Below are 12282 nucleotides of genomic sequence, written 5' to 3'. Positions count from 1 at the left end.
TATTAAAACCGGTCCTGCGCTGCACATTAAATAAGATCTCTGACCGACCTCGTAAACTCAGTTTCTCGCAGGGGTTAATTGGTTGGTCAATTGGCTGATTAAAACATGCTCAAAGCGACTATCTAAACGGTAAGTGTTATGCTGCATGTGCTTGTCCTTGTCCACATTTTATTAGAAAACAAGCTAATGGCTAAGCTGCTGTTTACTTCCATTGTTTACTATCTAAACATAGACCGCGAAGCTCATCCTGCAGTATTCACGGAGAAAAACAAGCAAACGGTTCATTACAGAAATATTATCGCATGTTTCACTTTATTTTTTAAACATTTAGATAATGCTGGATCTATAATATAGTGCGAACTCTCTCGTCGACAATCCCCAAAAGGCAAAAACAATAGATTATTATCTAATCTTTACAACTCCTAGCTGTATGCAGCCAGAACATAATCTTTCTTGAGCTGTTCAGTATAAGTATATTTTTCAACTGTAGTAAAGAAAAATAGGTAGTCTCATAAACACTGTCACGTGTTTTAAAGATCCACCAAACATCTGCTCAGACATGCAAAGTTAACCAGTTATTTCACTCTTTTTTTGTGTTCATGTTCATCTCAAAATGTATTCTCTCAAATATCACATCCATAAATCAGCAGTGCTTTAGATTCCCCCAAATATCTGTTTGTTTTGTGTTGCGCTACAGTGTCACTGAGATTCTGTATCTAGGATAACACTAAACAAGACAGCTATTAGGCCTAAGACTTCTCAAATTAATGGGAAAATTGTATCCAAAAAAAAAAAAAAACAAATAAGGTGTATTATGTCTCGGTTTGAATCTCCCTCATACAATTTGGTGTTGACTGAATCTGTTTTTGATTTATGTTCATTTTCTTTTTGCTTTTGGTGTTGTGTTAAACATTACGTTAAAATGATCATTTTCAATGTTTTAAAATTAAATGTACATCCGTTCAATGCACTGTTAAATTTGAAATATGATCAATAATGATAAAAAAATGTACTCTCTCTTCAGATCTTTTCAAGGGAACATCGCAGCCCCTCAAAATGAAGGGACTTTTCCTTGTGGAGCCAGTGGTTGCACTGTACGCTTTCTCCAGTTTTCTCATCTACCCTCTTGTACAGCAGTATGTGTACCGGAGGCTCTGGCAGCAGCTGACAAACACCACTTATCCCATCTCTGGTGACACCTCCAGATGTGCAGGAAACAGCAGCAGCAACCAGTCCAGCTACCATGAGGTTAGTCATTAGTCACATGATGTATTCTCAATGAATAGTTGGAACAAGTTGTTCTGTTTCTCTTAAACGTAAAGCAGGCTATGCCCAATGAATGCACAGATTAACTTCTCCACTTTCCACTTGCGTGACATTTTCAGTATACTGAAACTGTATGGCATGAATGGAATGTAATGACATCGAAACTGTACGTATAATTTGGGGGGTGGGGGGTTGCTGCTGGTTTGCTTTGTGTTTTCTGCCTCCTGCATTGTTATGCATTTGATGCTGACTCAGTCATTGTGTGGGGGGTTGTGTGGCGACGACAAAGTAAGGCATGCTGAAGTAACCTGGAGCTCAATGACTGGCACAGTCTATATTTACACAGTTTGTATTTGTGTCTGTGTTTAACTTTTACTATCATGACACAGCATACATTTTCCAATAATCCTTACAGATCTTGCAACACAACTCAGGTGAAAAGAACTGATTCAGCTGCTGTGCTATAGGTGATAAGCAAGAGAGACCCGTGACAAGAGTTGACTCTTCTGAACTTGTTTAGATAATGACTGACATGCCGCATAAGCAACACTTTTACTAACCAGTGATTTTCTGATTGAATCACCTTTTTTTCAGACCACATACAGACTTCTTCACAGTGGTGGATGAAGTACCTGAAAGCCACACTTGGATAAAAGCACAGATATCAGACCAGAAAATGACTCTGAAATTTAAGTCGCCTATGAGAATATTACTTGAGTAAAGTCTTAAAGTATCTGGTATTTACTGCACTCAAGTATCATTTTATGATGTTAAATGTGCTTAAGTATTGAAAGTAAAAGTACACATAAATGCCTGTAATATAAAAGTATGGCGTTTACTTCTTCTTCGTAACATACACCACGTTAAAAAATGGAGCCTATAATACACTTGACTTTGATTTACAACTTAAAGAACAAAATCCAGTTTTTCCCTTACTACCATTCCTTTATTCATCTGTCTGTCCCTTCCTCCCTTTCTTTCCTGTTTTGCAGTATGTAACTAAAAGGCTTAGGGGAAATGTAGTGGAGTTAAAGTGGCATATAGTTGACAGAAATATAAAAACTCGACTTAAAGTACAGATGCTCCCAAAAAGTACTTATTTACTGTAAAGTAAGCCTAAAAGCAAGTATTATAACTTACATTGCATTACACTGCTGCTTATTAACTTACAGCAATAAGTCTGCAGTACAAAATATAATATATGACATTGTAAGAAAGATTAAGAGGAAATATTCCTCTGTAGAAATTAACAGTAACAGTATATTTGCAGAGGGAGATTGGCACACAGCAGAGAAGCGAGAACAAACAGACTGATCAGGAAGAGCCTGTTACTGTCTGGAAACAGCTCCTCAGGCACCTGTCGCACTGTAGAAAGCTTTGTTCCTTGTGGCCCTGAATTTAAAACACTCACATGACACAAATGTGCTTTCAGCCTGGTTTTGTGACGTTGTCATTGTCACTATCTCAGTTTAACTTGTATAATTTATTAGATAGTTGCCAGCTTCCCTGTCATAAGAAACTATTTGTTTTAACTTAAAAAAGTTAGTGTCCAGACTGCCGTCAGTTTTAAGTTCACTGAATTTGAGAAGATGAGTTGAGTCATTACAAATTTACCTTAACTTGTCTTCTTACATTGAATTGTCTTCTTACAACAGGCTCCCCACAGTCATGAAATTTCTGGAAAAGTTATGAAGTTAGAAAAACTGTTTTCCAGGCCAGAAAATGGTTTGGAATGAACAGAATATTTTGGAAAAGTTTTGAATATATATTATTTTGTGTGCTTTTTAAAATATGTACTTAAAAAACACCAAACATGTCTGTGCCAAATACGTTCCTTGTATTACTAATTAAAAATCAAGTGCTGCACTGCTTGAGCAAACAGTTATCAGACGTGTTCAATAAACCTTTGTTTAACAAGAATTTAATGCATATAAACTTGTCAAAATTATAATCCCAACACATCAAACTGCACTGACACCCACAGGATCCTCCGGTCTGGTCTGTTGGCACATGCAGCTAGTTGGTGGCGGGAATGCCTACTGAGGGAGTAAAGTTTGAAAGCACTAACAGTTTACTCTCTGCAAATGCCTGGGAGGCCCCTGCCTAACGATGCATGGTGTTGTTACTATATAGGCTGACCTTTTTTTATACTACTTCAATAATGTTAGGGAAATGAGATGAAATATTATGGAAAAGTGATGGAAAATTTTTGAGATTGACTTAAGAAATATGTGTGGTAACTTTGAGTCAACTGAGAACTTTAAGGCAGTCCAGACACTAGTCTTTTTTTAAAGTTAGATCAATTCGTTTTTATTTTTACAGTGTTGACTTAACCATGCTCTCTCTTTCTGTATTTTCAGGAGGTCCAGAGGCAGGCATCTCTCTTCTCCCTTTACTCAGACCTCCTGTCCACAATCCCCTCTTTGATTGTCACTCTACTGCTCGTGGCCTACAGTGACCGGGGAGGACGCAAGATCACAATCATCATGCCGTTGATCGGCTCATTGATCTACTCCTTGTCCTTCCTGACTGTGTCTTACTTCGAGCTCAATGTTTACTTGCTCGTCGGCTCCTCGCTTCTCAGTTCTTTGTTTGGCGGCTTGGGGACATTCCTTGGCGGCTGTTACGCTTACATAGCAGACTTGTGTGAGGACGGTCACCAGAAGACGCTGCGTATGGCCGGAGTGGACATGATGATTGGCCTGTTGTCTGGGGTGGCAGCAGTATCAACAGGCTACTTTTTGAGAGCTTTAGGCTTCAACTGGCCTTTCCTAACCGCTGCACTGTGTCAGTGTGTGATCCTGCTCTATGCAATTTTCATCCTGGAAGAGACTGTGAAAAAGGCTCCCGCTGATGCCGTTATTCTTAACGGGCCTCCTCAGAACTCAGCCACAAAACACATGATCTATGGGGTCTACAACATGTTTGCAAGGGCCAGCCCAAAGTGCAGAACGGTCTTGGTCCTCCTCATACTCACCTTCATCAGCTTCTCTTTTGCCTGGGGGGGGACCTCCTTGTTTACGCTATATGAGCTGAACAAGCCGCTGTGCTGGACTGAGATTCTGATCGGCTACGGCGCGGCACTGTCCACCACTGTGTTCCTGGCCAGCTTTATGGGAGTGTCAGCGCTGACGTACTGTGGTGTGCCACAGCTGCTCATTGTCATGATGGGGATCCTGTCCGTCATATCAGGCATGGTCATGCTGCCATTTGTGAAGACCACTTTACTGATGTTTTTAGGTGAGAAAACCCTCCGCAATAACAGTGCAGATGAAACCAATAACATAAAATAATACCCCTTTTTTGCACCTGGCTTGTTTTTGATTGCCCTATTTTCAGAGAAGTTCAGTAATGTTGAGTAGTTTGATGAGGACAGTGGAGCATCATTGATCTAATCACTATTTACTACTTGATTAAATCAACACAGAAATGGGCACAAATACATCAAACGATATCTTGTGAACAAATGACAAATACTTGCTCATCAAATGTATCAAAATAAAATACAAAACACTGGTATGAGAAAAAGTTTTTAATCTAAATACAAGAAAATTCAAACTTAAAAAAATACAAAAATGCATCTGATACAAACTGCCATCACATTTTGTATTTGAAGTATTTCAGGTGCACAAATAAAAGCTCTTAAAGTATTTTGTTACAAATTACATCTTATCTTCCTATTCAGCAAAATACAAATTACAAAATACCCAAAAGCAATTCAATACATATTTTAAATATATGTAACTAAAATATTGCCCATCTCTGCTTCTACTGAATGGCAGATATTGGACATTGTGCTGTGAAATGATGCACAGGAATTAGGTTAATAAGTACCTGCTAACTGCCATATGTATAAGAAAAGGTTAATATCTCTGTTTGTGAAGCCTATTATCCAAAATGCTATGTGCTTAACTTAAAATAAATTTGGTTTTAAAGGACAGGGCATGTTAAGACACATTTTAGCTAGAGGAAAAATGGCACACTGAAGAGTAATATAAAACAGGAAATTACATGAATAATCATAAAAGGTGTGCTCCACAGGTTAAAGATTGACAGAGCTGCCTCTTTTATATCATTTACAAGCTGCAGAAATGTCTCTAGGGTTGTTGTATCTTATGTGTTTAATTAGATTATTGCATTGTAAGCTGATAAAACCATATAATTATGATACTTTATCGCTGCAGTGTTTACTTAAATTGTCTTTTTTTTTTACAAACATACCCTAAAACCACTGGGAAACATGAATTTAATTAAGATGTGTGTATTTTAGAGTTTGATTTGGTTTTTATAGTCCCTGCTTTGTGATTTATAACACATTGTCTGCCTTCTGTTATTTGCCACAGTGAGGGTGCCAATGCTGCTGTCTATCATGCCTTTCCCTGTTCTACGCTCCATGATGTCAAAGATCGTCTCAAAGTCTGAGCAGGGTGAGTGGGTTTAAGGTTCTGCAGGAGCCACAGAACCGTGTCTGTGTGTTTGTAGAGTCACAGTCCGTTGAGGATTTGCCTGTCCCAGCAATATGTGATGCACTTGAAACTGAAGCACTTCTAGTTTCTGTTCCTTAGAGCAAAGGGTAAACTTAACTGAGGCATATCCTGTGGTTTCTGATCTTATCAATTCCAAAAAAAAAGTGTTTTTCTTCCCTTTTGGGTGTGTTTTGGCAGGCGCCCTGTTTGCCTGTCTTTCCTTCCTGGATAGTTTAACTGCCAATGTAGCGAGCGCCGTCTTCAACAGCATCTACGCTGCTACGGTGGCATGGTACCCTGGCTTCGCCTTCCTGGTGTCTGCAGGAGTCTGTGCCATCCCTTTGTTTGTCCTAGGGTAAGTTCATCATGCTGCCGAATGTAGGCAACACAACATTAAAGGACCATACCAGCGTTTTGCATGTTTTTTCTACATTATAAAAGCATGCAATCATACATTTCCAAACTTCACGGGTGTTTTGAAATCATTCTACCCAAAGTTATTAGTTCATTCTACAATAAAAACCAAAGTTGGATTCCAACCTGCAGACCTTTTGCTCTACTTTTATCTGAAACTGCTCTATCAAATAAAGGCAAAAAGCCCCCCTTAAAAAAACCCAGATAGGACCAAGTCTTTTTTTTTGCATGTCACAAGTAAATCGCAAATCTTTGTACTCGAGTAGTAGTACTCAATTTTCAATTTCTTTTTTACCCCCCTGTGTAATTATTGTATGTGAACAAAATCATCTTTGGAACCATTTTTTTCCTAACTGGCACTTCATAACGTAACATTAATTCTTCACAGATCTCTCCTGTAACTTGACTAGATGCTGTCGGACTGGTTCAAAGTGGATCTAGGGGATTGAGCATCAACTTAACACTAGTGTATTCAGGAAATGAAGGGCACTGAATTTATTCATGACACACTTTTTAAATAACTTAATCTCCAGACATTTCCAAGTCACAAGGCTGAAGTGAAGTCATGAGTCACTGGTGTTAAAGTTCAAGTCAAGTGGCAAGTTTTTCTGATTCTGTCGACTGTAAAGTCATCAAATTTTCGACTCGAGTCTGACTCTTATTATTTCATTCAAGCCCACACCTTTGATAAAAACGAAGCTTTTGAGCAGTTTATGCTGTATAGATATGCTTCAGGTGCAGAGCTGTACTCTGTGGGTTGCATTACAAACACCCTTTGTTTCTGCTGAGTCACTGTTTGCCAGTTTTGCTTGACTAGAAAAACAGAAATGTTTTTCTTAATGTAGGCCCTCAGTAAAACAAAAAAACTCACTTCCTCATTCCTGAGCATCACATCCAACTTCCCTCACACAACCATTTCTTTCTTCACATAGTAGCATGAATCTCTTACATGTACATTATTTCTTCTCCTGTGCTTTTTGTCTAACACACCGCCAAAATGAACGCTGCTGTATGTAGAAATGGAGGAGATGCCCTAAAGGGGCGCTTGTCTGTGGTACACTGTGTTCTTACATTTGTTTGTAATACTGCTGAGTCAGTCTGCTAGGTGTAGCGTGAAACCTAAAACTCCTTGAGTGAATTCATCTCCGTTACATGCACTGCTTCTTCTGTTACATGAAGCGTACTCATAGAATAACAACACCACTGGTTCAGCAAACTCTGTCCTACAGCCAAGGACAATATGGGCTCTACATGAAAAAAATCCTTTCTTTTCAGTGGGTGGTGTTCAGATGTCAAGCCTGACTACTAGTACACTAATTGGGGTTTATGTCTCGTATAAGGAAAAATAAACAACTTTGAAAACTTGTGGTGCAGGTGCAGAGAGAAGCTTTGTTGAGAAGACAGTTGCTCAGTTTAGTTTGAACTGGTTAATGTATCCCATGTATTTTTTCTGCTCCTCTTATGCCTTTTTTCCCCCATATTTTAGGGTGGTGGGTCTGATCGGAGTCGATGTTGGCGAAGAGGACAAAAATCAAGAGCGTGTCTACACTGTGGAGGAGGATTTTGCTGAAAATCAGAATGACAGCAGCCCTATTCTTGCATGAGCCATGTGGACGGCAAAAAAATCACCAACATCTTGTTGGTTTCGCTAGTGATTTATATTAAGACACTTTTCCCGTAAGTACCTCAGTAAATCTTCTTCCCAGTCTCAAGCTAGTACTGCAGTTTGCAGATATATCTCTAGGGTTTTATTGCTTTGGTTTTTACTATTGAACTTGAATATTATGACGATACAACAGGGAATTGTAGGTAAAACATTTTTTTTAATTTTTGCTTTTTACAGGCACATTGTTAGTATAGATACATGTCAAGATTGTAGCATAAACAGGATATGAAGCAGGAATGGGATGTTTACATGCATCCAATCTTACAGGACTTCCATAAAGAATGGAATCATCATACAATATATGTACCTCTAAATGGGCTGACTTTGACATTACTAACACATTCAAATTTTTTTTGAATAAGCATAAAAGGCAATAACTGTCCAGATTACTTAGAATAGAAGCCCATGGATTGGCTGACAGACTGAAAAGCATTTGAGGCACTTTGAGGAATTTTAAATGAAAATGGCAGAAAGTGCCATTAATAAAGCATTAATATTGCCCACCCAAAGAAACCACATGCAAGACATGACTGAAAATAATAGAAAAAATGTAAACATGTACTGTTGCACACTGACAAATATATTGGCAGAAAAGAAAAAAGAAAAAAAATCAAGGTCAACCTGACAGTAACCGTGGAAAAAAAGTGCTAAGATGCTGTTACAGCCTCACACATGTAATGATAGAAATGAAATATACAATAACAAATAAGTAAATTAAGGACTACTTGACATAAAATGATACAATAGTGTGGACAGACAGGAACTTCATAGAGCCCAAATTGTGAAACTACTCATAATGGATAACCCTCAGTAATTCTTGCACAAAGACACAACATAATATGAAATACTTAAAGGACGGTATAATGATGGTATACAGGTCAAAACTGCAGGTCAGAACTGTATCATGTAACATCATAGTATAGCATAGCAGCAAAGTGTTCCTCAGGAAACTGCAGAAAAACTACATGAATGCTCAGTCACATAATTAACATCGCAGGAAGGGAGAAAGTCAAAAAGATTTTATGTGTTTTGATACAATTTTACAGTGTGATTGATTTGCAGTTCATTTGTTTATAGAGTTTCGATTATGCAAACTGATTTAGATCTTTCCACCTTTTGTCGCTTTTTTAAGTGCAATGTTAGTGAATGCCTTTATGAAGAGCTTTAGTTAGTTATATCTGAGATAAAATGTCATGTAACGCGCCAAATATTGCAATGTAAGACAAATCTACTTTACTATATTAAGTTGCTAATATCTTTTAAACAAATCCACAATTAAGATATATTTTATTCACTACAACCCCCATTTAGTAATGTAAAAGTAAACAAATACTCTAATATAAATTTGGTACTGTGCAATCCCCAGAGGGAAGAGGCTTTAACAGCTTTAAAATGGTTGTCTCCCAAACTTAATGTGTGGTGATCTCAGGGATGATAAGGAAGACCCAACAATTAAAAATTTATTAGTGGGTTCTCTGAGCCAGAATGAAGGTTGGAGTTAAATATACAATAAAAAAATATTTTGGTTTATCAGCCACGTTGTGCCACAATGACTGAGTTAAAATAGGATGACATTTTAGGTTTGGTTTTTGGATGGACCACCCTGGTATGACTGGAAAGACAGAGATTATTGGTAGTTAGTAGTTAGTAATTAATAGTTTGTGTTCTTCTCTTTTTGCCTTAAAAAATGTTATTTTGCAAGTGCCAATAATTAAGCAAAACAATTTTTTTTACTTGTGGTATCTATGTGTGTGATCCTTTTCTTTTTTGTGTGTATTTTTATGGATGTATGTTATATGTAGGTACAATAGAAAAATAAAATGGTTTTCTACGAATACTGCAGAAGACCATCAGCAAGACTAAATTTTATTGTTGTCACTTTAAGTCTTCCTCTTGGGAAAATCACCACTAATGGATATTTATGTTCTGTGTCTAATATAGCAATAACATGCTCAAATATTGTCAAAGAACATTTCCTTGTGAAAAATAGGTGTTTTTACAGGAAGCTCTTTATCTTGAGTGAAAGTCCTCAGTAATCAGATGTCTAGCAAGTAAAAAATATGAAGACTTTATTATTGTGTCTAATGTTGGATTTGGGATGTAAAAATTAAGAAAAAGGATAACATCAGGAAATAAAATTAAACCTTGAATATTAAACATCAACATGAATGTTAAATGGTGAAGTAAATCCTGCTTTGCTGGCAAAGATCTGTCACAATAAAGCTTTTGTTTTCATCTTGCTACCCATTTGTGCTCATTTTCCGATGTCTTCTGTAAAGTTGGGAGTGTGGACTTGAGTCTCACTACCGACATGTTTTACCGAGTCTGTGTCTAAGGGAAAAATTAAAAACTGATTCAACTGTTGATGCAGGTTTTTGTGTATTGACCACTAGGTGTCACTCTTGAACCAGGTTTACAGGCACTGCCATGCATCTACAATATCATCAGCCAGCAACCTAGAAATATGAAGCCCCAATGAAACACAGCTGTAGACATGGAAATAAAGAAAATATATGTTTTTATCCTTTATGTTGTGTTATAATAAATAAAACTGTTAAAGAATCCATAGCTGTAAATCTCCCATTAGTATATTCTCCTTTTCGTCGTGTATGCTAAAGTGCACTGTGCTCTAGATTCCCTGTTTTTTCAAAGGCTACAAAGGGATTATTGATGACAGGTGTAACCATAACAAACTTGATTATGATCTCAGCGCAGCCACGGTGTAATTTAATGGTCTGATCACTAGTTATGGGCTTTCTTCCACTGTCATTGCCCCCAATACAAAGAAAAGTGCCATTTTGGGGTATACCTGTAAGTTGCCAGAACTCAAAAATAAGTTGGCATTGTCTGATGCTCATTGTTTCACTCCAATTTAATCACAATTGAAACCATGGCTAAAACAAACCCGTCCATGTGACCAGTAACCACAAAGTACTAAACACAGAGTATTCTGTTTCTCTTTTTGTATGATGTAATGTTCTTAAATGGAAAGGGCTTTTAGTTTTGTATGATGCAATGTTTATTTTCTGTGCTCCTGTCTGATTTATAAAATCAAAAGCCACGGTTTTTTTGTGGATTTGCCTGCTGAGGGAGTGCTGATGAAATTTAGCTATCTACCTAACTTTGGGACACTCAATCACTGTCCATTGCCCCTGTTTTATGAACAAATAGAATAAAAACAGAAAAAGTGCAATTTATATACCAGAAACTGTGCTGGTGGCCAATTGCTGTTGATTAGAGAATGGATAATAAAAATGACAGAACATAGAGTCAGCCCTTTTTTCCACCAATTTATGCTCCCAACACTTGAGTTTTTAACTTAATACTTTTCCTCATGCGTCTCACACCTCTAAGTTATTGTATTTGATTTTCCTGCACTGACTTTTCCAAAGTTCCCACCTCCTGTTTTTGTCCTCTACAGAGAAGGGTCGTCATTGTGCCTACATGTATATGTGTAAAACCTATTTTTCTTAGACTCGGGGAGAGACGTGAGATTCAAGGAAAAGCACGTAAGCATGCAAACGGTGTGTGTCTTATGGATGATGAACGGAAATCAGAACTCCTGGCAGGGATCCCATCAGATTGCATGCTTGGTTACTGCACCATTGGGTTAGAGTGGAAACAGAGAAGCAGGTTAATAATATCTGCGACCACAAAAGATGAATGAGATGGCGGCGAAGGAATATAGTACTCTCATGTGAATCTGCAAGCATTATGTCACATATGATCAGATTAGACATACCCATGGTGCATCACAAATAACAGCTCAGTCACAAATTGGGTTTGTCGTAAGGACATTTTGTCCTGCACATAGATTCCATCTAAACTGAACTGAAAGATGTGATTAACAAAGGAAGATGGGAAACCTCTTGAGAATGGAAAGGACAAACACTTGCTGTGAAAAAGGTTTTAAAAAATAACTTTGATATGCCTGTTTAACACGAGGACCAAGTTGGTTCAGTGTGAAAACAGAATCCTGTTGCATTTGAACCTTGTTGGAGTAGAAACACGCCACTGAAAATGTGTTTCCTTTTTTTAAATTCATAATTGCCACGTCAGTTTGAATTGGCTTCATCCACGGAAACCCAAATGACGTCTGATCATAATGTGCAGTTATTTGATTTCCATGCTCAAGTCTTTAGAACCGTGACTGCAGCTTGATTGTAAGGTAAAGTTGACACTGAGTTTGAATTAAGCTCTCGGCGCTGGAGGTTACATGAGGGATCATCTGAGGCAGGGCTCGCTTGGCACCACACATGAGGTTTCTGGTTAAATTAGAGATGGAGGTGTGGTGAAGAGTGACGATAGTTTGCAGACAAGGAGACAGTTTTCCCAGGAGTAAGGAGCCTGTAGGGGGGAGACAGTCGTGGTGGTGGCTTGCATGTGTCTGGCATGGATAGGGTCGCTGAGGATAAAAGGGAACCATGGTTGAAGATGGAGGCAGGGGGATCGAGGGTCTTTGGTTTCTGG

General features: G+C 38.0%; 1 protein-coding gene across 1 annotated transcript; it reads left to right on the top strand.

Moving 5' to 3' along the window:
- The first annotated feature begins 35 nt into the window (after positions 1-35).
- On the top strand, positions 36-10055 carry slc46a3 (solute carrier family 46 member 3). Its single transcript, XM_042499762.1, has 6 exons — positions 36-129; positions 1025-1248; positions 3627-4506; positions 5610-5693; positions 5931-6087; positions 7633-10055. The coding sequence occupies exons 2-6, from the start codon at positions 1057-1059 to the stop codon at positions 7748-7750; spliced, it is 1431 nt and encodes a 476-aa protein (XP_042355696.1). The 5' UTR covers positions 36-129; positions 1025-1056; the 3' UTR covers positions 7751-10055.
- The last annotated feature ends 2227 nt before the right edge of the window (positions 10056-12282 follow it).

The sequence above is a fragment of the Plectropomus leopardus genome, chromosome 13, assembly GCF_008729295.1.
Source record: "Plectropomus leopardus isolate mb chromosome 13, YSFRI_Pleo_2.0, whole genome shotgun sequence".
Taxonomy (NCBI): Eukaryota; Metazoa; Chordata; class Actinopteri; order Perciformes; family Serranidae; genus Plectropomus; species Plectropomus leopardus.
The sequence above is the reverse complement of the archived record's forward strand: the minus strand, read 5'-3'. Positions and strand labels throughout refer to the sequence as shown.